The sequence below is a fragment of the Furipterus horrens genome, unplaced genomic scaffold (assembly GCF_987537825.1).
Source record: "Furipterus horrens unplaced genomic scaffold, mFurHor1.1.pri manual_scaffold_2, whole genome shotgun sequence".
Taxonomy (NCBI): Eukaryota; Metazoa; Chordata; class Mammalia; order Chiroptera; family Furipteridae; genus Furipterus; species Furipterus horrens.
Genome location: NW_028327172.1, coordinates 210,549,882 through 210,574,018, shown reverse-complemented (window position 1 = coordinate 210,574,018; position 24,137 = coordinate 210,549,882). Strand labels below are relative to the sequence as shown.

The window sequence follows — 24,137 nt, the reverse complement described above, 5'->3', positions numbered from 1 at the left end:
GATCGTCGCAGGGAAGAGACGGTTTGAAATCTCCCACGGGCTAGGCCGGTGTCCTGATGGATTCTCTAGGGCAACAGAAAGTCAGCCTCCTCCCAGACATGTCAGTCCATGAGGTCTTGGCAGAAGGAGGTCTATTCCCCGAATTTGCCTCCTCAAAATGTTGACGGAGTAACTCTGGCCACTGTACTCAAGGGTGTGTCTTGAGAAGAGTGGGAGGCTAAGGGAGAGTGGGGATAGGGAAGATCTTGGGCCCGTTCATCGGAGTACCTCAGTCTCACCCTGTCGGAGGACTCTGGCATAATGCACCAGAGAAGTCAGTTATGCTATAATCACAGATGGTTATGACGGGGGGAGGGGGGGTGTGGGTTTTAGGAGTCCCCCCAAACAATAAATCTCCCTAATAGCTTAAATCCCACCATCAGCAATATATTTATTTCTTTTTTAGTTTCCTAGGGCTACCTTATGCAGAAACAAAAATGTGGTGGCTTAAAATAGCAGATAGTTACTCTCACGGCTCTGGAGACCCCAGAGCCTGAAATCCAGGTGTCAGGGCGGCCATCCTCCCTCCAGAAGCTCTCGAGCAGAATTCTTCCTGCCCCTTCCAGCCTCTGGTGGCCCTTGGAGTTCCTTGGCTTATGATGAAATAACTCTACTCTCTGCCTGTTTTCGCGTGGCCTTCTCTGTATCTCAGTGTGTCCTTTCTGTCCCTTACGGAGACTGTTTTGTTGGACTTCTGGTGCACCTTATTCTAATATGAGTTCCTCTTGATCCTTAACTGATCCCATCTGTAAAAACGCTATTTCTAAATAAGGTCACAGGCTGTGGTCCCAGGTGGGGAGCTATTTTTTAGAGGACACTCTTCATCCCGCAGTGCTGTCTCAGACTTGCTGCCTTCATGGTGAATCCTCTCCTACAGTGCCATCAGGATTCACTTTTGTGATACTAACAGGACTGTTCACTAGGGGCGCAGGCATGCAGTGCACATGCCTCTGCTTGCCATCCACTGCCCACACAGAATCTCTCGTCTTTATCTGCCACTGACGTAGAAGCTCCTCATTCCCGTCCTCACCAGAAACTACTGCTGGATCATGTCCTGGACGCGTCCTCAGAATCCTTCTCAACACAGTGGTCCAGGCCTGCTGATTGCAATTAACATTAAGTCTGGAGGTACAATGGCAGCTGTGAACTTATTAAAATATTTAAATACTTCTGTACCAAATGGAGATAGCTCTTGACCTGATCCCCCCCACCCCCCAAAATGCCATCCTGGCTGCATAGACCTTACCCCAAGACCCCTGGGTCTTCCCACTATGGACCAATTAGAGTCTTGTCTGAACAAGGCTTATGCCTCCAGGATCCAGTTCCCATAGGCAACTGAAATTTCTTCTTATTGGTTAGCTCTTGGCCCTGGGTATTAGTCAGCATTTTGAATACCTAACCCTGCCTAGACCTCTGGATAGTTAAAAACCTTCTAGAACTGGTAGAAGTCTAAGACAACTGAAATACGGGGTCCTTTCAACAGTGGGAGGGGAGCATAGCAGACATGCTCGGGATGCAGTAGAGGTGCCAAAAGGGTCAGTGCTGGACACCCAAGGTCAACCACCTTGCATTGGGATTGTCCCAGAAACTGTGATGATTTTGTCCTGTGCTTGGCACTCGTGACCTGGGGCTGGCAAAGGCAGGGTGGGGGATCCTCACTTACAGAGCTCTGAGCACCAAGACTCAAGCCAGATGCCTTGGCCGTACACAGCTGAAAAATCTTTTCTTTGAAATTTTAGAACTTGGCTTACTCTAGTCACTCATATAATTTCTTAAAACCCCATCTAATTTTTAAGAAAATGACTATGTATCCTGGAATTTGAAAATCAGAACTTAATCTGCTGCTAAACTTAAATTTAACAATATGAATGAGAGGAGAAAACATTTTGTTCCAGTAAAGGGTGGTATGAGAAAGGGGATTAAATCTGGAAGTTTGGTGAAAAACGGACTTTTCCTGGGGACTGAAAATTCCCTTTCTGAATATCATTTGTGGGAAGATAATCTATCCATTTCTACTTGCCCCCTCTGGGTCTACCACCCCGTATGCAGGCAGAGTGAAATGCGGTGACCATACCTGAAGGTGAGAGTGAAAGTCACCTGATTCTGCACCGGGACGGTGAGCTGGGCCACCTCTGGGCAGGTGACCGGTGGGCATACGCAGTGCCAACGCCCCCGCTCTCAGCTCTCAGGCCCCTGACTCCATCCCAGCCTCCCTGGCGCCTGGACCACCCAGGGCTCCTCCTCCTCTGTCCTCTTAGCAAAGCATGTCTGAGGGGCTGTGGGTCCTGCTGACGAACTTTGATCTCATCGCCACCCCCTTTGAGCCACTTAAACTATGACACAAATGGATCAAAAGGCACGATCCCCTTTCAGATAGGTCGACATGAGAATATCTAGTATTCCCTGTGTCATTAACATCTGATTAAGAGCGGCCCTTCTTGGCCAGGGATTCCCTGCAGGCGAGGAGCTGGGTGGCAGTGTCCTTCTGTTTGGATGGTGAGAGGCCTCTGGAACCCTTCAAATTCAAAAGCCCCAGGGGAACAATTGTACTCTGCTGGCTCTGAAGCCCCTCACCTTGACACTTCATAAATGGACCCTCTTGCCCTGGCCTTGAATACATGTGCTTAACCTTCAGTTTAAATTAAGACTGATGCAGCGCATGAAAAATTGTTTGCATGAAGGATAAAACTTGATGGAGAAAGTAAACAAACACAATCTTCAGGTGACCCTTAGCTGTCACTTGCCTTTAATAAGGAGGGGTCTCCGGAGGCCCCGATATGCGTCTCTCCCAGTTTTCATCCACAGCAGAGCAACGATCTCAGTTATTCCGAGTTGGCCCCCTGGATTCAGATCTGCCCTTAACTGGCCCTCCCCGTTGCCCCCTGCAGAGGAGAAGCTGATGGGAGAAGACCAAGAGGAACATAAGAAGACCAGACAGAGAGCTAGCATGAGGGGGGGGGGGGCACAAATAAGGCAGCAGGTAGGAAGGAGGCGTCCCACTGGACGGAGGACAAAAGGCAGGAGAGAAGGCCTCCCCTGCCGGCAGGTACCCGCCCAGCCGTGCCTCTGTTGATCAGACCACCTGGGCAGTCATTCTGGGCAGTTCTGAATCTTCTGAAAGGAAAAATTGCCTCCACCTTCCACTAGTTCACCAATATTTTATTTCATAGGTATTCTAAAATATAGGAGAATCCTCCTATACAATCTCCCATGTACTGTCTTGAATATTAGCTTGCTGTGGATGTTACAATCAAGATAATTTTTTTAAGTAGTGTGAAAGAATAATTCACTAAAATAGTATGAAATGAATTTTTTAAATAAGCAAAACTTTATTTTATAATACCAAGAATGTACTTGGAGGCAATTAGCTTAGTCCTACCCAAAGAGCTGAATTATGTAAACTTCTTTTAAAAATTACATATGAAAGGAGTCTTGGTTAAGTTCTTAAGCTATCTATAAATACGTAGTAACTGATCAAATCCCATGGCATAATGGGAGAATTTCTTATGACTGAATCACAGTTGCAGATGAAATTAATTTAGGGGATATTTTATGTCAGGTCTCTAAGAACAGCCCTATGCCATTTGAAAATTTTACATATAATTGCAACGTTTTGAATTAGGGAAGCTTCAAGAATTATTGGCAACTTTAAGAAGGTAAGAAAAATTGCCTTAAATGCATCTGCTTATGCCAATATATTCCTAACTTTAGAACCTAATTGTTTCAGAAAAAGTTCTGAGATTCTCAAAACAATAATGCATCAGCTGGCGAGCCAACAGGCAAGGCATGAATGTTTGCTCTTTGCTTGTTAAGAGCCAACCGAGTGTCCATCACCGAGCCAGGCGGGTGGGGGAGAACTGGAATCCTCGTGTGGAAAAGGAGGCCACACAGCCCTCTCTCCGGGACCTTTACACACAGCCAGGAGATAAGAGAGAGAGAAGCACAAAAATATACCACTCAGCCGTGTGCAGGCATACAGGACCCTGCAAGAGAACAGCGGGGAACGCGATGTTTGATTTCTTGTGTGTTTTGCACCATGAGGCTCGTTGCTTCCCAGCCAGGCTGAAGATAAGGATGTCAAAGCAGCCCTTCAAACCAAAGACCAGTCCAGCACGAAAAGCCAGGAGTGAGGGCAGGGGTTGGACCTGGCGGTGGAAATGGGAAGAAAGGATTAAGCAGAGCAATATTGCAGCCCGGAAAGCACTTGACGAGACTTGACACATTGACTTGAGAGTAATAAGGAAGAGAGTCAAAGTTGGCCCCGAGGGGAGGGAGAGGTTGGACCTCAGGGGGCAGGGAAGTTGGATCGAGACCTTCCAGAAAGGCCTTGAAATCTCAGCTTTGAGGACTTTCCAAAATAAATGCTTGGCCTTCTACAAAAATGAAGTTTGATTTAGAAATGAAAACGCTGTGATTACCTCCATCTCTTTGTTTACCGGTCACATCGACAACATGGTCACCCCTTATTGATCTCCCTGGCTCCCCCACATGGCAGAATCCAGCTGGGAGGCTTTCACAGCTTTGCACGTTATCATTTTTGCTTACGAATCAGTCCCATTGAGCTTTCATATTCCCGGCATACGGCCTGAGATAGGGAAAGTTTCTTTTTAATTGAGTTGGCTCCTACTTGAGTTTCCCTTCCCAGGGCCTCCCCTGATTTCTCTGGCTCGAGGGCGGTATTACACTATTGGAGAGGAGACGCGTTCTTGTTCACTCTGGCCAGCTGCCTTTTGTGGTTGCTCTTGGCCCTTTATGGACACAAAGCCAGGATACATGTTTTATTGTTTCACACACACCTTATCTATGCACATAATTGGATGAGTCAGGTTGTGGAGAGCTGTTTGTCAGAGCCAAGGGGAGTACATGCCAGGAACCCCCAGAGTGTGCAGAGCAGAGGACCCAGGTGGCCAAGAGCAGGTGTGGGGCCATGGCTGCTGTAGGGGAATGGATCGCCCAGGGCAAGGTGGGGACAGGTGCTGTCATCCAAATGGGAGAAGGGAGGGCTTGGAGTGCACAGGGCCCCGTGAGAATGGGGGAAACCTTCAGGAAATAACATTTACCAAACGTCTACTTCAGAACCACGTTCTTTGTGTATGCTATCTCATGGTACCCTGCAGAAAAGCACTGGTATTTTTATTCTCCCAAATTTAAAGATGAGAAAACCGAGCTTTTGAGATATTGAGTAACTTAACATGAAGAAAGTCAATGGCAGGGCGGAATTCAAACCCTGTCCTGTTTGACTCTAAATCTCAGGATCATTTCACCATGGTGATTAGATATAATGGTAAAGAGCAAAGACCATAATTTGACATATCTCTGCACTCTGAGAACTGATTACTGTGGCGAAAGTCCTGGAAATGAGCTTAGGCACCACTCTGCACTGTGCGGTGTTGGTATTTAATAATATTTACTATAAGATAATAGTTGCTGGACGATTACACTATGCTAGGCACTAGGTTTCATATATGAACTCATTGAATCTTCACGACATCCCATGTAGCTGCATTATTGTCCCCATTACACTGCCATGTGGAGAAGTTAAGGAACGAGCTGAGGTCACACAGGCAAACCATGGCCGAGCCTGGGCGCAGACCCCAGAGCCTGTTCTCTTACCCACCTCCCTGTGTTGCAACCACCTGTAGTTCGTACATTCAGCCCCCAAAGTGTTTTTTACTGAGCAAACGCACTGTGCAAAACACTGTGAGAAACAGGAAGACGAATCAGATGTGAGATGTGGTCCCTGGCACGGCCATTCGACTACAGTGGGGACATGGCAAGAGGACCTGGGAATGCCTGTTCAGGTCGTTTGATTGTTTGTTTCTATGGTGTTAAGTTGTATGCGTTTCTTCTATATGTTGGCTATCAACCCCTTATAGGATATAACATTTGTTAATACAGTGATCCCTCACTTATCGCAGGTATTACGTTCTAGACCCCCCTCCGTGATAGGTGAGAATCCGCGAAATAGGAACCTTACATTTATTTTAGTATTTACTGTACAGTACCGCAAAATTCTGCGATATAGCAAAAAATCCATGATAAATAATTAAATACAATATTTTTTTTAATCCCTCAATACAGTGAGGCCGCAATAAGTGAACTGCGGTATAGAGAGGGGCCACTGTATCTTCCCACCTGGTAGGTGTTCTATTGCTGTTTTTGTGTGGCTGTTTCTCTTCCTTGATTTCAGGTGTACGAAACAGTTGGGCACAGTGGGACCACCTTGCTCGCAGAAGTGTTCCTGCCTATTCCTGAAAGTACCGTCGTCAGTGGCAGGGCTCCCATCGAAGAGGCGGAGTTTAGCAGTAACCAGCATGTGACCCTGGACCATGAGGGGGTCGGAAGTGGTATGGGCAGACAATTATCCTCGATGGCTCAGTCTCACTGTCAGACTGGAACATAGCTTTCAGTCAACCAGATAATGCTCAGATTGCTCTCAGAGATTCAGATAGAAACAATAATGATACCCAGTTTTTTTGCAAAGTTATTTTTACTGGTGGTCAGTAAATTCATATAATTATGCAAGTACAAAGCAGGGGGAATTAAGGACCACTAGAATGCCTTTGATACTTTAATCCTACTTCTAGGAATCTTTCCTCCAAAAATAACCCAAAATGAGGACAAAGTTTTGTACATTAAAAAAGTGTACATCATGGTATTATTTTAAGGCTGAAAAGTTCGAAATAACTTAAATAATTATAATAAGGAGATTATTGATTAATATTCTCTCTTATCTTCTTCTACAATTTTGGTTAGAGAAATGATGGGTCATCTCACTCTTTCCACTATGTTTCTTGTACTTGATATCTTTTTCTTTCACTGCTACATTCTGTGTAATTTCTTTACATCCCTCTTCCAAGTCATGAATTTACTCTTTGGCTGGGCCTAATCAATGCAACTTGTGTTTCTTATTTCAATTATTGTATTTTTTCACCTCTAGATTTCTATTTAGTTCTTTTCCAATCAGTCCAGTCAGTTGTGATCATTTTTTGACCTTTTCTTAGACTCCGTCATTTTTTTAATTCATAAAACATATTAAACCCTTTTTTTTTTTTAAATTGAAACATTCTGTATGTGATCATTCTAACACTTACCTGCTTTTTGGTCTGATGCTGTTGCCTTTGGTTCATGGTGGCTGTTTCCTAAGGTGTCTGGTGATTTTTTATTGTTAGGTCTCATCTGGAGATCTGCAAGAATTCTTTGAGGCCCAAATTTAGTCACTAGTCTAGAAGTCTGAAGACCTAGGCTTCCGTTCCAGCTCTGACACTGACAAGCTGTGTGACCCTAATTGTCATGCAGCCGCTTTGAACATCATCTTCCTCATTCATAAAATACATCTAATATCATACTACCTCCTTTAGAGCCCTGTAGGGTAATTTTGAAGGTCAAGATGGGATGTTTAACATTTAGGAAAAATCTTTGAGAAACACAGAGATGCTGTTACAGTGTAATAGGGGAATGGTTTTTTGTTACTAATATCAACTGGACATCCAGAGTGTGATGTTGCTATATTTAGTGCTTGGCAGTCTCTCCTTCCTTTGGCTAATTAAACATACTACCGGGAGAGTTTTTATCATTCATTTTCATTCAGTGAGGGTCACATCATTGAGGCCACACAGCTTAGCAATAGCAAACATTTACTGAGTGGTCACTGTTTGCCAGGCACTGAGTGCTTGGCCGGCAGGACCTCACTGAACCAACTGTTCTTCCCTCCAGGAGCACACCCCCCTCAGGGCTCTTACACTGTTGCTTCTGCCAAGCAACGCTCTGTCCCAAGATTTCAACATGTCTCCTTGGCCCACATTCTTCGAGTCTTTATTTGAAAGTCCCACCCTGACCAGTGTGGCTCAGTGGGTTGGACATTGTCCCTCAAAGGAAAGGGTCACCAATTGGATCTCCAGTCAGGGCATATGACTGGCTTGCAGGGTCAGTCCTGTCGGGGCACGTACAAGAGGCGACCGATGGATGTTTCTGTCTCACATCGACGTTTCTCTCCCTCTCTTTCTCCCTCCATTCCCCTCTCTCTAAAAGTAAATAAATAAAATCTTAAAAAAAAATAAAGTCCCCTTTCTGGAGTCTCCCCTAGCCACCCCATCTGAAAGTTCAACCTCTTCCCACACTCCAAAACACATACTTTCTGTATACTTTCCCTAATTGATGTTTCTCTTTTGTACCTATCACTCTGTAACATTCTATGCATTGCATTGAACTTACGAATCTTATTTATTGCCCATCTTTCCTACTCAAATATATAAACTCCATGATATCAAGGATTCTTATCAGTTTGGTTTCTTTACTGCTATCATCAGTGCCTAGCGTAGTGCCTGGCATGCGATAGGAGCTCACATAAGGATCTACTGAGTGAATGAATAAATGAATGTCTCCACACTAATCCTTTGAATGAGATACTGTTATTATCCTTATATTACACATTAAGGAACTAAGGCTCAGAGCAGCTGAGTGATGTGTCTGTGGTCACACAGCTGTGCAGTGTCAGACCCAGCATATGCACACAGATGGGTCCCACTCCGTGGGCGTCATCCATCATAATGGCCACACTCTGTTGTCAAGAGACAGAGCCAGGTGGTGATTCTGAGCATCACCACCTGCAGAGGCTGCATTATGTGACCCCCACCCCCGCCACCCCCATCCACATGTTCCATTGTCTACTGTCGGCTTTCCCACCGGCACCGGGCTCACTCCCTCTGTCTAAACAGCTTCCTGTTGGACGTGGTGTTTCCCCAGGTGTGCCCTTCTCATTTGAAGCCGATGGGAGCAATCAGCTGATTCTGATGACCTCGGGGAAAGTGTCCAACAGTGTGGCATGGGCCGTTGGAGAAAACGGGATACCTTTAATCCCTCCATTGTCACAGCACAGCGTTGGATTCAGGAGGTAATGCGTGGCTGGAAGAAACCAATGCACAGTGTCAGCCGTAGCGTCACTAATATCCAATGGGGAGAAAAAGTTTGCAAATCCCGTTCTTTCTTTTGACTGTCCTGTGCCGATACTTTCAGGGGGGTTTGTTGTTCTTAAGGTAAAAATTAAAATATTAATGGCCTAACGAATATTTGGGGTTTGCCTGTGTCAGGAACAGCTAAAAGCGCTCTCATTTAATCTTGACAAGAACTCTGTGAAGTATTCCCCCTGTCTTACAGATGGGGGAGTAAGCAGCACGTGGCTGTAAAGGCTCATGGCTAATGATGATTGGGGTGGAACCTTCTGGTTATATGAATGTCCCTGTGCTCATTCCCTTCTTTGATTGCTAGATTCTTAGCTTTCTCCTCACGATGGAAGGCAGAGACCCTTAGGCAGGCCCCTTCTTTGTGGGTGATGCCTGTCCAGGCAGCCTGGACGGTGGGAGCCATAGGTCATGGGTTCCAGTCTTGCCTGTCATTCTTCAATAGATTTGTCTTGAATTGATTATTTTACCATCCTAGGCCTCAGCTGCCTCATCTATAAAATAAGAGGACATAGTCTGATTATCACTAAGACACTTTCCAAGTTACAGTCATTTTCAACACACAGAAAAATAGAACAGGCTTGTTTTTCCCCCTGTATGCCCCCTGCACCCCAACACCAACCAGCATTCATGTGATAGAAACAACCAGGACATGAAGCTCTTCACTTTCTCAGTGAGGAGGCTGACAGCCATTTCTAGTGGAGGCTTGCTTGTGCCTTTAGCACAAGCATTTTGCATTTATTTCATTGGGTTTCACTCCAGGGAAATTCTTGGGGATTAAAGCTCCCACTCAAGAGAGTTAGCGAGAAATGCCGCACTGTTATCAGTGACGCCACGGCTCAGCTGTGCTGACGACCCCTGGCCTCCCCAGAATGCCGTGTGTCCACGGTCGGTGCTTATGTTAGTTGCATGTGGGGGGGTCAGCTACAAGTGGTTCCCCAGGTGCTGGAATGTGAGCCTTCGGGGCACCTGCACCAGCTTCGGAGGCTCCTTTTCACTGGCCTGGACCCTGCGACTCGGGGACCATACACTGGGCAGTCGAAAGAACAGTCACGTTTCCACCCCTCCCCCTTCTGTTCTTCTTCCAGTCTCACTGAGATATAATGGAACTATAACACTGTATGAGTTTAAAATGTATAACACAACGATTTGATACATGTATATACTGTCAAATGATTACCACAGTAACTAGTTAACAGCCTACCACCACACACAGTTACAAGTATTTTTCCTTGTGCTGAGAATTTGTAAGATTTACTCTCTTAGCAACTTTCAAATATACGATAGGGTATTGTTCATTATTGTCACCATGCTGTTTATTCTATCCCCAGGACTTACTTAAAACTGGAAATGTGTAATTCTTGACTACCTTTGGCCATTTGCCCTACTTCCTGCCTCTGGCAACTACTAGTTTGTTCTCTGCTCCTATAATTTTTTTTTTTAATACTCCACAGTACCTCTCTGTCTCTGTCTGCCTGCCTTATTGCAGTTAGCGTAATGCCCTCAGGTTTCATCCACGCTCACAGATGGCAGGATTTCCCGTTTACGGAGGAGCAGTGTTCCTTTGTATGTGTCTGCCACATTTCCTTTATCCAGTCATCTGCCAGGGGACACTTAGATCGTTGGCTATTGTAGATAATGCTGCATTGCCAACGGGGGTGCAGATACCTCTTTGGGATAGTAATTTCCTTTCCTTCATATATATTACCCAGAAGTGGGATGGCTGGATCACATGGAAATTCTACTTCTAGTTTCTTGAAGAATCTCCGTGCTGTTCCCTGCAGTGGCTGCACCAGTCTGCACTCCCGCCAGGAGTGCACGAGGGTTCTTTTTTCCCTGCATTCCTGCCAGCGCACATTATCTCTTCTTTTTTTGATAATAAGCATCCTAACGGTTGTGAGGTGATGTCTCACTGTGGGTTTGATTTGCATTTCCCTGATAATGAGTGATGTTGAGCACTTTTTCATGTGCCTGTCATCTGCTTGAATATCTTCTTTAGAAAAAATGTCTGTTTAGTTCCTTTGTCCATTTTTTAATTATTCGGGTTTTTGTTTTTTGTTCTTTTTTGTTTTTACTGTTGAGTTGTATGAGTTGCTTATATATTTTAGATATTTACCCCTTATCAGATGTGTAGTATGCAAATATTTTCTCCTATCACTCATACTTACTTACTGTCCTTATAACATATTTAATAGCAATCTTCAGGTAAAGGAAAATAGCAGAACTCCATCCTTATTATCCGATTTCCTGTCATGGAGAATAATCGTTTCATTAAACAAGATGTCCCTGGGGTTTTGTGGCCCTGGTGCAAACCGCTCTGTGGTAACGTCCATCTCATGGAATGAACTTCTTTTCAGCGCTCTGAAAAGAGCAGATGCCATCTCATCTATTGGCACCTCAGGACTGACGGACATGAAAAAGTTGGCCCAGTGGGCAGCAGAATCCAAGCTCGATCCGAACGACCCCAACAACGCCCCTCTGATGCAGCTGATCTCGGTAATGCGGCGGGGGAACCGAGCACACACGCGCTTTGTTGACGGGGGTGCTGACGACAGGAACGCCTCGGCCGTTTCTCTCGTTCTGTGTCTGTCGTAGTGCTGACAGCATGACTGCTGAGTGCACGACAGGTGTAAGTTCCAGCCCCGCCCCTTCCTGCCTGTGCGATCCAGGTGGGCACTCCCGCGCCTGAGCCCTGAGATGCCCTCACAGTGCTGCTGCTGCCGCCGGGGGAAATGCGTTTTTGTGGAGTTGCAAGAAAGGAATTTCAAAGGGCACATATGTGGGAGAAGTTTTAGTGTCGTGGAAACATTTATTGGGATGAAGAGAAATAGTTACACACGCACGCACGCACACCACACACACCACCCAAGGATGTAGGGGGTGGGCAGGCTCCAGCAGCATCGGCTCTGAGATTCTTAAAAACCCTCCCTGTATTTTCTTGGTGTTCAGGAGTGAGCAGGCTTTCTTTCCAACTATCGAACCTACTTCCTGTCTTATTATCTACCCTAACCAATCCCTTTCCTGGACCTTCCATGTTTCTATCCATGCCCTTATGCAAACCCAGTCTTTTCCCAGACTAGACTCTGCCCTTTATGTCGCTGTCTTGGCTTCTACTGCGCATGCCTCAGTAGAGGAAACTCCTTGGCTGTTCTTATCCCTCCCTTAGTAATCCCAGCTAATGACCAGTGACTGATTCTTTCCGCCCACTTTGGGGATTAGGTCTCCTCAGAGGATGCAGCTGCCCCTGGGGAGCCTGTGAATGCTGTGGCTTCCTAGTGAATCAGGTTTATTGTCTGGTTGAGCTCCCTAATTTATTCGGCTTAATGTTTGATTCCCTTTGCTCCCTTCCTTAACTAACTAGCTTCCTACACTAACACTATCACAACAAATGAGCAGCTGTGTATCAATACTTCGCTGGGCACGTAATTGGCGTGCAAAAAATATTAGCTGTTGTCATTGTAATTCTTACCTCAAACTTCTGTAAAACCCTAAAGAAAGGTTTAATGTCCCCTTCTAGAGAGAGGAAATAGAGTTGAGACTTCCACAAGGTTACACAGTGAATAAGGACTCAGATCCAAGTTCATCCGACTTCAGAGTATGTGTCCTTTTCATCACATCCTGAAGGCTTGATGGGGCATTTTAAGAAATGGTGGTTTCGTTTGTATTCTTATTTAATGATTACTTTGATTATTATTTAGGTTTCATTTAAGTATTTATGAGATAAGTTGCTTGTATCTATCATAACATTTAAAATTCTTCAATGAATTTATAAATAAAATGGGTCATTAGTCAGTAAATGATTTTTTTGGTATCAAATACAAATGTTTTTACTCCCAAGATCATAATTCCCACAAAAACATCATAAACAAGTATATGATACAGAAAGTGACTCTGGCAACACATCCTATGATCGTGTTTATCAGTATAAGTTCATCAGCAGAATGACTATAACTAGGATGAAAATTTTTATTTCTCCCCCAATATTTCTAAGACAAGTCCTGAAACAAGCTTCTGGCTTTTGTTTTTATAAACTCTCCTGCAACATGATACTTTCAGTGTGGATACAACAAACATTAAAAGGAACAGATCTTTTTACCTCCCTAAAGGGTAGTCTATTCCATGTAAAGTTTTCAAGTCATGACTTGATTCCAGTCTTTAAATCAGAAGTAATACAGTATACGTGCCACCTTTATAACGGTCTGTCTTCCCGCGGAAGGCCAGCACGCGAGGATGCCTTTCTGACGGGGCCAGGCCCTTCACGGCAGGATTGCCTTTGCTTCACAAAACGGCAGCACAGCTCTGCTGCCTGGCTTTCCTCCTTCCCCGGAGGGGGTCACAGCTGGAGAAGCACCCAGCAGAGGAGCTGGCTGACACCTGGGCAGAGTGAAACCTACACCTGCTCAGCCTTCATAGTGCTGAAACCATCCTTCCTGTGCCACTGTGCAGACGCATGGGAGGGGGGCCACCAGACCTGTCTCTGGCTCCCTCTTCTCAATGACCAAGGCCGTGAAGTGCTGTTCAGAAACAGGAGGGCGTGGCCATGGAGCGAGGTGACGGTGATCAGCCGACCCTGGTGTGTTTATCTTCATATGTGCATAAGAATAGGAACATGTTATGTTGTAAAATAAATTTAAGACATGACGAGGGTAAAGGGGGTCAAATATAGGGTGAGGGAGGAGGACCAGCCTTTGGGTAGTGAGCACACAAAGCAATATGCAGATGATGTATTGTGGAATTGTACCCCTGAAACTTATGGAATGTCACCCAATAAGTTTAATTTAAAAATATATATTTAAAACACATATATTAGATTTTATATACACTGTGCTGATGAGTAATCTTATTTGCAGTAGGCGTCTAATAGTGCACTAATATAAATCTCTCATTTTTCAGCCTGTGTATTTTCATAACACCCAGTAGGGGAGCACGCAAACCGAAAGGAACCTTGTAATTTTTATTTCTTTGGAAAAATGATTTGTGGTACTTTTTATAGCTACTGAATGAATATATTAGCATGTTCCTTGTTACTATTCCATTTTAATATACTTTGTCTTTCAGTGAAATGCAGGCCGTTTCAAGGCTCTCAATCTAAAGCAGTTACGCTTCCGTTCCCGAAAGCTCGGGGCCGGGTTTCTCTAGATGGAATCCGCCCGTTGTCCAGAGGTTTGTATTTTCTGTTTTGTGCAGGTTGCCGCCAGTGGTGAATCTTACGTCCCTGATTTCTTTCGACTGGAACAACTGCAGCAGGAATTTAATTTTGTGTCAGATGAGGAATTAAATAGATCCAAACGATTCAAGCTTTTGCATCTTAGAAGCCAAGAGGTGCCAGAATTCCGAAATTATAAGCAAATTCCAGCATATGACCGAGAAATTATGGAAAAGGTGTTCCAGGTGAGAAATGGCTGTAATAAATGCCACGGTGCTACTTGGTCAGCTTTTCTGCGTGAAGTTTGTTGTTGATGATATATTCTCAGTAGCAATACTAGTTTCTCTTTTACAGCACTTTAAGTGAGCTTTTCATTATTTTTCTTGAATTCAATGTTTAAATTGCCTCGTATCTCAATATAGTGAACGACATAAACTAAGAAAAATTAGAATTGTATGGTTGAGAAATATCTCAGGTGTTAATATGGCAAATTATCCTGCCTTGGTCAAGAGTTCAACACCATTTTAATCCAATAAGCTAAGCACAAAGTTAGTGGTGAGCGCTGTGAGAAAACTGATGGGTAGGATTTGAGTAGCCTTGGGGTGGGAGGGGCAGAAAGAAAGTGGGGAACAGGCTGGTACCCTGGGCAAGGGCAGCAGGATGCAGAGTCTGCGTGGGCCAGCAGCCGTCGGAGGGCTGTGGGGGTGGGACCTTTGAGGGCTTACAGGTTAACAGGCCTGGGTCGGTGGGGCAGGCCAATGAATCCAGACAGGTGAGTTTGTATTTGATGAGGTAAATGAAGAGCCATTAGAAATTAGTACCAGTATGACTTTTCATGCAGAAGCTGTTCTTGGAGAATAGTTTGGGTTACTTGGTTCTTGTTTGTATTGTTCGGACTTGTGATTGTGATAAAAACCCAGTTTGAACTAGCTCAGGCACCAAGGGGAGTCTATTGAATAGCTAAAGATGTGTGAATGTCAGGAAGTCCACCTGCGCCTCAGTGACACCTGGATGCAGGGCCTGAATGACCTTCCCATCCTGTCTGGACTCCCCTTGCTATGGTGGCTTCCTTTTCCCCCATTACAGACAGATTTTCTCTACTTGGCCATTTGGTCTCCATCATCCAAGTTCACATCCTGTAGTTTCAGCCAGAAAGCCAGAAGGGAGAAGTGTGTCCTTTTTCTTTTCTTTTTTTAAATAGATGTTATAAGGAGGGCAGGAGGGAGGGAGGGAGAAAGGAAGGGAGGGAAGGGGAGAGAGAAAAGAAAGGAGACAGAGAAACAGAGCCATCAATCTGTTGTTCCACTTACTGATGTATCTATCATTGGTTGGTTCTTGTATGTGCTCTGACCAGGGATCAAACCTGCAAACTCGGCATATCAGAATGACCCTCTAACCAACTGAGCTACCCTGCCAGGGCAGAGAGGTGTGTCCTTTTGTCCCAAGTTTAAAAATCTTGAGTCACTCAGTGTGCGGTAGAGACCACCCTGAGCATTCACTGTGGCCAGGAGAAGGTGGCAGCTCCCTGGGACCCACAGGGAATTTTATTGATGGAAAAGGAGAGGAAAATGCTGTGGCCTAAGCAGACAAAGCCAAAGCACCCACGACCTTCCTCCAAGTTGGTGACCAAGCCAACTGCACCCAGATGTCATCTTCTGTTTTGTAAGTTCTTTACTTAAAGTAGGAAAAGGCAAAAAATTAAGCACAGGCTTTGGCTAAGCTGCTGGGTGAGCTTAGCGTCTTGAACTACAGGAACTGTTATACATGTGGCCTCTATTTCTTCCCTCACGAACACTGCAAAGTATAATTACAGATTTCTCTTCCACTTATGAGGCGTCCACCAACTGACTCCGAATCCTGGATACCAAATCAAAGACGAATTCTGAACCAAACATTCACAGAAAGTTGGAAGAAACACTTAGAACCATAATTTATGAACTTAAACCACATGTGATAAATCCCCTAATCTCAAGAAGGGCGTGAGACTGTATTAAGACTTTAAAATCATAAAATTATTCCCTTTTAACTTTTAGGACTATGAGAAACGGTTGCGAGACCGACATGTAATTGAGACCAAGGACCACGTGGACAGGCATAGGGCCGTAGTAGCCAAGTACCTCCAGCAGGTAAGGAAACTCGTTTTCAATGAGTCCTTACAGGGGAGAACGGCTCACATCCTGAGGGAGGAGAGGGGGGAAGTCTGTTCTTTTAAAGAACCATGTGACAGTTAACCCCTGAAGGCATATCTTCTCAAAATTACAGATATCAAACGAGCAGTTCTCTTTGTCCTTTGAACCAATGAAAACATTAGGATGTATCTCAGTTTACTGTCAGCGGTTCTCGTAAGTGGGGTATGGTTACAGAGACTCGGTGTTTGAGCGTCTGCATCATGCTCTCTTTGTAATAAAACAGAAGTTGGTAAATGACATGCCGACTGCCCTATTCACTAGCAAGTTAAAATGCCTTTCTGTCTTCCCTCTCCCCCTCCCTCCTTCCCTTCCTTCCTTCCTTTAGTACATTTAACTTATAAGAAATGCCACAGTGGCTATGGTAAATTTTTCCCATCCAGTTGATTTGCCCTGTGGCACATGTATAAGAAACCAATTTAGGACATTTAAGAGGTCCTCTGTGTAGAGGAGAATTACGAGATAAACCAGTCTGAACTGGGAAGAACGTAAGAAGCACTTGTGAATAGCATGCGCTTCGAGACTGGTCCTGTCTCTCATTCGTTCTCTCCTTCAGCGAGCGTTTACTCTGGGGGTCGAGAGCTCTCCCGGGCCCTGAGCATGAAGCAGTGAGCAGAGCAGAAACGCCTCTGCCTCGGGAGCTTTCCCTAGTGAGCAAAGCTCGATGATTGACAGTAGGAAGAGGTCAGTGCTGCAGAGACGCAGGCAGGTAGCCGGTGGGGGCTGCATCGGGGCGAAGACCCGGAGAAGTTTAGGGAGTGAACGACGGAGCTCATGAAACAGGAACATGTTACCTAAAACGTCTTTCTTTCCCCAGGTTAGAGAATCAGTGTTAAACCGTTTCCTAATTGCAAAACACCATTTTCTTCTTACGGATTTGGTTGTCGAAGAAGAAATTCCTAATATCAGGTAAAACAAACCTGCTACTTCTAAAAATTATTTTTATTGCCTTAGATTAAAACCTTCATGTAAATACAAGGTATCTGTCACCGCATGGTGCGCACTTGGGCCACGAGTACTGCTGGGAAGCAGTAAGACTTGATGAAGGCCTCGTGACTACGTCAGGAGCAGGGTCTCTGTTAGAACAGCTTACGTGATGTCATCACACACCAGCCACCTCTCACCCCTCCCTTCTGCCCTGTCAGCTTTGCCAGCCTTTGCCATTTCCTCATTGCGATCAAAGTTTGACAGCATTTCCCTCTGCATCTCCCTCCTGCTCTCCTCCTCTCCCAGTGCTGGACTTGGGACTTGCCCTTCCTCTCCCATTGCAGGCACTGGGGGTGGCTGAGAACTACCAGCCCACGAAGGTCTGGGTGGCAGGGGAGGCCTGGTCCCAGACCCGCAGCTGGGAGGACAGAGCTGCTGTGTTTGGTGAGGCGCAGGGGCCGCCGGGGGAAACGGGCATTGACATAGACGTTGGAAATTGACCGTATCTGTTTGATTGTCTTCCTATTGCTTAGAACAATCTTCCAATTGTCTCAGCTCGGGGTGAATGCAGGAGGGTGGAGGATAAAGTTCCCCATTGGTGGTCTCGTGCAGTCTGTTAATCTCATGATCTTTCTGCAATTGAATCTCCTGGTCTACCCTAAAAAGGTTATTTCTTATGTGTGTACTTCCTCTCCGCCATCTAGTTGGAAGGAGACAAAACATTGTGCTGTCTTCAGCAGCCCCTGACCTTGACTTTGTCTCCATCCACGTACGGAAGAGAGGCTGTGCCCATGTAAATTCACACACACCCCTTCTCCCTGCTCCAGGCCCAGAGTCTAGTCATTGAATGTTTTATGCAGTCATGAAAATTACACTTAGAATAGATGGTGATTTTTCATGCTGTTTTCCCTTTTTTTTTTTCTTTCTTTTTCTTTTTTTTTATGCTTTACTTTCTGCATTAAGTTCTGAAGGCTCGGGGTATGTTCTTTCTTCTTTTAATTTCGATTTGTTCTTGGCTTTAAACTAATATGTTTCTGTATTTAATGGTCCCAGGAGCAGCCTCCTCTGGGGGAGGGAGGCGGCGTTACCAAAGATGGGGATGGGTCAGGTTAGGACCCCCTGGCAAAGGTATCTCTCTCGGGTCCCAAGTCTGGGTTGGGTAGGTGCCCTGGTAGAGTGCTGGAGACGATGGGCTGTAATTTGTGACAACGTGGTTGGACACAGAGGGCATCATGCTAAGTGAAATAAGATGGGGAAAGAGGAATACCACGTGGAATCTAAAAAGCCAAGCTCACAAGAACAGGAAGTGGAATGGTAGTTACCAGAGGCTGTCAGGTAAGGGGACTGGGGAGGGGTAATTTAAGGGTACAGATTTGTAACTAGTAGGTAAAGAAACCCTAGAGATCAAATGCAAGCATGGCAATTATGGTCATCAATACTGTATTATAAACTTTAAAGGTACTAAGAGACTAGATGTTAAATTTGTCACCACAAAAAAAAAAAAAAAAATGATAATCATTTGACATGCCGGAAGTGTCAGCTAATGTCACGGTGGTGATCATACTATAGGAATACGTCAAACAAGCATATTGACCACCTTAAATTTATACAATGTCATATTCAGTTATGTCTCAATAAAAATTAATTTAAAATAATACAGTGTAGATAATCACACACACAAAAAGAGATTTGCAAAAATGTAAAATAGTGTCGCTCTTCACACATTTTGTTTTGGAGAGGAGAATTAGCCTTCCTAGTTTTACGTTACGTTAACATGCAATGGACTTACTCTTGTTTTAAGTGAGTTGATAAATAAATATATGTAAATAACAAAAAAGAAGAAGTTAGAGTGACCTGAGTCAAACCTCAGTTCCTCCTCCCCTATTTAGGACCCTTCAGCAAATCACATCACCGCTCAGGGCCTCCAGTTTCTTCATCTGAAAAAATGGGGTAAACACTATACCTGCGAGAATTAGAAATATTATATGTAAGGCACCCAGCACTCTGCTTGATCCACGGAAGTGCTGATGAATGCTCGCTCTTCTGTGCTCTGTGGGACGGCAGACCCTGGGAAGGAATGGGAACAGCAGCTCCCAGAAGCCCCGGGGAGCCGCCACCTCCCCAGCCGGCAGGTTGGCAGGTGCCTCTTGGACAGAGGTCTCCAAGGGAGCCTGAGGCCAGCTCTGCTCAGCTGGCTTTGTTCTGTGCTGTTTGGCCTGGCCAGTCATGTCAGCTTCCAGGTACAAAGTCACATCTGTGTTTCTGTTTAGTCTCTGGGCCAGAATTTAATTATTTGCTCCAAGGTCCTCTCTCATTTTCTCCCATGAGTCACTGACCGTGTTGCGATCATCTTCCAGGAAGTGTTTATTGGACATGATCTCGGGGAGAGATAGGAAGACATGAAATCCTCCTGCTTCTCCTCGCCCTCACTTCCTGATTTCACCTCCTTCTCTTCCTCTAGCATAATCACTAACATAGTCATCATCGTCATCACCCCAATGTGTGCCATTTCATTTCTACTAAGTATTAGCCCAGTGCCAGGATGCTTGGATGCACCTCCTCACTTAATCCTCTTAACAACCCAAGGGGTAGCTATGAGCCCCATTTTACAGATGACAAAACAGAGGCTTAAAACAGTGAAGTCATTTGCTCAAGGTCAAAGGGCAGAGCCAGGATTCACACCCAGTCTTGTCGAATGCCAGAGAGCGAGGTATCCCAGGCAGTGCCTAGAAAGGCAGTGAACATCAACTGCAGGAGAATGGGGCAGGAGAAAAAGGGCTAGGGGGCTCGCGAGAGGGTCCCTCTTCTAGCTGATGAGCCTGGGCCTCGGGCAGGGGAGGTCCTGCCCAGAGGGCAGGTAAACCTGCAACCGAATGGGCAGATGAGGAGGGAGGTAGTGGGAGGCACTGCAGGTGCAGGGGTGGGCAAAGGCAGCAAGTAGAAGAGACAGGGCCCGTTGGAAGGGCTTCGGGGTAAGCAAGGCAGAAAGCAAGGTGGGAAATGCTGGGAGGGGCCAGAACACCCTTTTCTTTCTCTGCTCAGCAGCAGCTAAAATAAATGCTAATAAGTCATACAGGAGGATTGCTCCCATCTTAGGAGAATTTCTTGTCGATTTCCACCCTCTTTAAAAAGACAGAGATTTTTAAGGGGCCTGTAAGGCACCTTGGGGCAGAGCTTGAGAAGTTATCTCGTGACTTTCCAGATCTTTCTTTTCCTCGGAGTCCTAATCCTGTTCTGTAATCGTTAGTATTTTGGGCCTAAGCCTGTTCAAGCTGGCAGAACAAAAGCGACCGCTGAGGCCAAGAAGAAAAGGTCGGAAGAAGGTGACAGCCCAAAACCTGTCCGACGGAGACATAAAGCTGCTGGTGAACATTATCCGAGCTTATGACATTCCAGTGAGGAAGCCAACGGCAAGGTGAGAGCCCTCCGGACAGCCCTGGGACGGGCTGCGCAGGATCTCGGCCACGTCCTTCACTTCTTTATAGCATGTCCACTCCAGTTTTTAACATAGTGCTATTCTGTGGGGGCGGGGTGTTCTTGCCGAAGCCAAGGTCCCACTGGTTGCGAGTCATAGAACCAACTCAGTCAGCTTGGGCCACAGAAGGGATTACTGGGACTCTCTCATGGAACTCAGGACAGGAGGTATAGCGGAGCTACATGATGGACTGTAAAGATTAAGGTAGTTCTTCTGAGGCCCCATCCTCTGTCTTGCATGCTTCCCTCTGTGGATTTGCTTCCTTCTTCTATGTGATGGAAGTGGTTCATCCAGCCAGGGTACCACCCACCAAGCATCAGCTTCTCAAGGGAGAATCTGAGGGTCTTAACGTGGGTCAGGTGTTGATCCATGGTCCAGTCACCCACAGCCAGAGCGACAGGGTCTCCAAGATCAGCCCAGAAGATGGGAAGCAGTTCTCAGAGAATGGGGGTGAGCTCAGCAGAAACCCAAGAGGTGTCTGCCCTAGATTCTGAGACACACATGCTACAAGCATAAAAATGTGACTTCCTTCCTATCTGCTCAGAGAAATGTTACACTGACCACGTTTCACTACACGGTGGGCAGTGTGGATCCTCAGCCACAGGTGAGGGAGCCTCAGTTACTTATCCCCTTAGAGAACAGAGATGGAAGAACGAAGAATGAGAACTTCCTTCCGCTAGTGTCCTTGCCAGTATAACAAGAGAAGCTATCATTTATTGTGCGTTCACCATATTCTAGGCACTACGCTAGGCACTTTCATATTTATCATTTCATCAGCTTCTCCCTGCCATCACCAACTCCATTTCACAAAAGGGGAAACGGAAGTAAAGGGAGTGTAAGTGGCTTGTCCAAGGTCACGCAGCCCTGGATGAGTGCCATTCTAGCTGTGGCATCTTCTTTCCTCTCCAAGTTCTTTTCTGTAAATTTACTATCCCCTCCTCCCACCCATTATTTTTCCTTATTTTTTTAACGAATTCTTTGACCCAGTACAGAACACCTGATCATCACCAGCTGTTCCCAATTTTATTGCTTATAAGTGTCAATTCAAGCTCTTGCATCAAAGCTCACTTATAGAGTTAAAAGCTCTTTGTTTGTTTTTAATATACATATACATATATATATATGTGTGTGTGTGTGTGTGTGTGTGTGTGTGTGTGTTTGCCTTATTTTTGGTCTCTATTGATATTTTTAAGTGTTAAACAATTTAATTCAACTAATTACAAGGAAGCATAGTGGATCCTATGTTACACATTTTAGTGTAGGTTCATCAAGGCAGCTCATACATCAACCCTTGAACTAAGCCTGTCCAAATCTTATCCCCTACCCTTGCATCCAACCAACAAGACTTTTTCAACTCTCTCTCTCTGTACTCCTATGGCCCATGCTCATCCCTCTACTCTAACATGTATCCCACTATTTTGTGATGATCTGTTTACATGGCTGCCATCTATTCTAGGCGGAGCTGAAGAGTATCTTACTTGTCTTTGCAGACCCAATGTCTAACATAGGGCCCAAAGTGTAGTAGGTACTTACCAAATATTTGTATAATAATGTAATTGATGGTGTTCCAAAGAGAAGAAGGTTTTCTCTGGTAGCTGTTCTATTAAAATATTCCACTTGTCTCATTGTTTATTTGAAATGCTTACCTGTGAAAAGGCAAGACGGTCTTACACTTTGTCCAATAATAAGTGTAGAATATTTATAAAACCACAAAGTTCAGAAAAAATATCCAAGTGAGTTGCTAGAAAGAGGGGGAGATGCCTAGGAGAGGCTCTCTGGAGATGACCTTCATTTCTTCCTTTAAGAAGAGCAGCTCTTAGAAAGAGGACAAGACCCATGGATTCTTACTCAAGCTAAGCATCTCTGACCTCCCTGCCACAACCAGCAAACTTGGGAGGCCCAGAGAGATGTTTACCTGGGATTTGTAGCTCAAGGTTCCTGGAAAATGCAGGTTCAGAGAAAATACAGGAGGAGAGAAATGAAATAGAAACAAAGAAGGCTGGTCAGGAAGTTCAGGATTCCGCTCCTTGAGAGGGATTGAGGCTCATTTCTGGGAAAAAAGGCATGTTCTCACTCAGACACCCTCTGAGAGAGGAGAGAGAAGAGGACCCTTTCCCCTGTTCTTAGCCGTCTGGGGACCACCAGAGCATGCTAAAAGCCTTCTGAAGTGTCAGCGAGTTTAGAAAGAATGTCACCACAGCCACCAGAACCGTACATCTCTGAAAAAAACATCTGCTCAATATAGAATTAGACTTTCCCTGTCATTTATGTTTTCATGCGTTTTCCCTCCTAGCAAATTCCAGCAGCCGTCAAGATCTTCAAGGGCTTTGAGTGAAAAGTGTGCTCCTTCCCCGACCACACACAGCCCAACCCATAGCGCTGACTACCCCCTCGGCCAGGTGAGACACCCAGATGCTGCGTCTCTGCTTAGAGTCTCACCCCTTATGCTTTTAAGAATCGCCTAGAAACTTCCTGGTCTGTTTTCTGCTTCATTTTTGGAAGCATACTATTTAATAAACATATTCTCCCTCTGCTAAGAGCAAAATAATTCAACTCACTGTCCTAGACTCTCAGACTTTGCTTTTGATTTTAAGGTTTTGGTACGCCCTTTTGTGGAAGTTTCTTTCCAGCGCACGGTTTGTCACACAACGACAGCGGAAGGACCAAACCCCAGCTGGAATGAGGAACTGGAGCTTCCGTTTAGGTGAGTGCATGTTCCTCTTTAAAGCACTACAGGATATTTTGAAGAAATGTGAAGGGAACAGAGGCTCAGGGGGCAATGGCCCCGGTGAAAGCTTGTGCAGCTGTGCGCTGAAGCAAGGACCAGGAGTCCAGACACCAAGTCCCGTGTTTTTCCTCTCGCGCTGCACTGAGGCCAACCAAGAATGAAGTGACATGTGTCCAACTTGTGAAGCTCAGGTTCACTGTCATCGGGACCCTGTACCCCTCCCCAGCCTCTGGCTACTGAGAGCCCAAGCTTCCCGTTCCCTTCCCCCACAGCCCCTGCACTGCTTCTCCTTTCTTCCCTGTCTCCCCAACTCCGGACGCTTTAAGTAAATTTGAAACTCCCTCATGCTCATAAATTATGTTGTTCCCTTTTACCAGAAATACAGAGGCATTTAAATAAGAAGGAAAGCTTACCCTTTGTGACAGCATGGATGGACCTGGAGAGGATTATGCTGAGGGAAATAAGCCAGGCATTTGTGATTTCACTGATACGTGGCATCTGGGGAACAGCAGAAACTAACAAACGAAAGAGAAACAGACTCGCAGACACAGAGAACGGACTGACAGCTGTCAGAGGAGAGTGGGTTGGGGAGCTGGGTGGAAAGGATGAAGGGATTAAGCAAAGGAGAAAACAGACACAGACAGCAGGATGGTGCTAGCATTTTTTTTTTTTTAAG

At 45.4% G+C, this 24,137-nt stretch overlaps 1 protein-coding gene and 1 long non-coding RNA gene across 4 annotated transcripts in view; one reads left to right on the top strand and one right to left on the bottom strand.

Moving 5' to 3' along the window:
• The window catches only part of CC2D2A (coiled-coil and C2 domain containing 2A), an 83,394-nt gene that overhangs the window by 33,477 nt on the left and 25,780 nt on the right, over nt 1-24,137 (top strand). For both annotated transcript variants that reach the window (XM_090267060.1, XM_090267059.1), the window contains exons 15-23: nt 6,230-6,386; nt 8,785-8,932; nt 11,357-11,495; nt 14,187-14,390; nt 16,179-16,271; nt 17,149-17,240; nt 20,506-20,673; nt 23,027-23,132; nt 23,328-23,437. In XM_090267060.1, the coding sequence (XP_090123186.1) occupies nt 6,230-6,386; nt 8,785-8,932; nt 11,357-11,495; nt 14,187-14,390; nt 16,179-16,271; nt 17,149-17,240; nt 20,506-20,673; nt 23,027-23,132; nt 23,328-23,437 (1,217 nt within the window). The remainder of the gene's footprint in view (nt 1-6,229; nt 6,387-8,784; nt 8,933-11,356; nt 11,496-14,186; nt 14,391-16,178; nt 16,272-17,148; nt 17,241-20,505; nt 20,674-23,026; nt 23,133-23,327; nt 23,438-24,137) is intronic.
• On the bottom strand, nt 9,215-23,967 carry LOC150020342 (uncharacterized). Of its 2 annotated transcripts, none has more exons than XR_016509124.1 (3): nt 23,875-23,967; nt 22,267-22,379; nt 9,215-9,493 (listed from the first exon to the last, which is right to left on the bottom strand). It is a non-coding gene; the product is annotated as an uncharacterized LOC150020342 (long non-coding RNA). The 2 variants fall into 2 exon arrangements; XR_016509125.1 differs by lacking the exon at nt 9,215-9,493 and adding an exon at nt 13,112-13,582.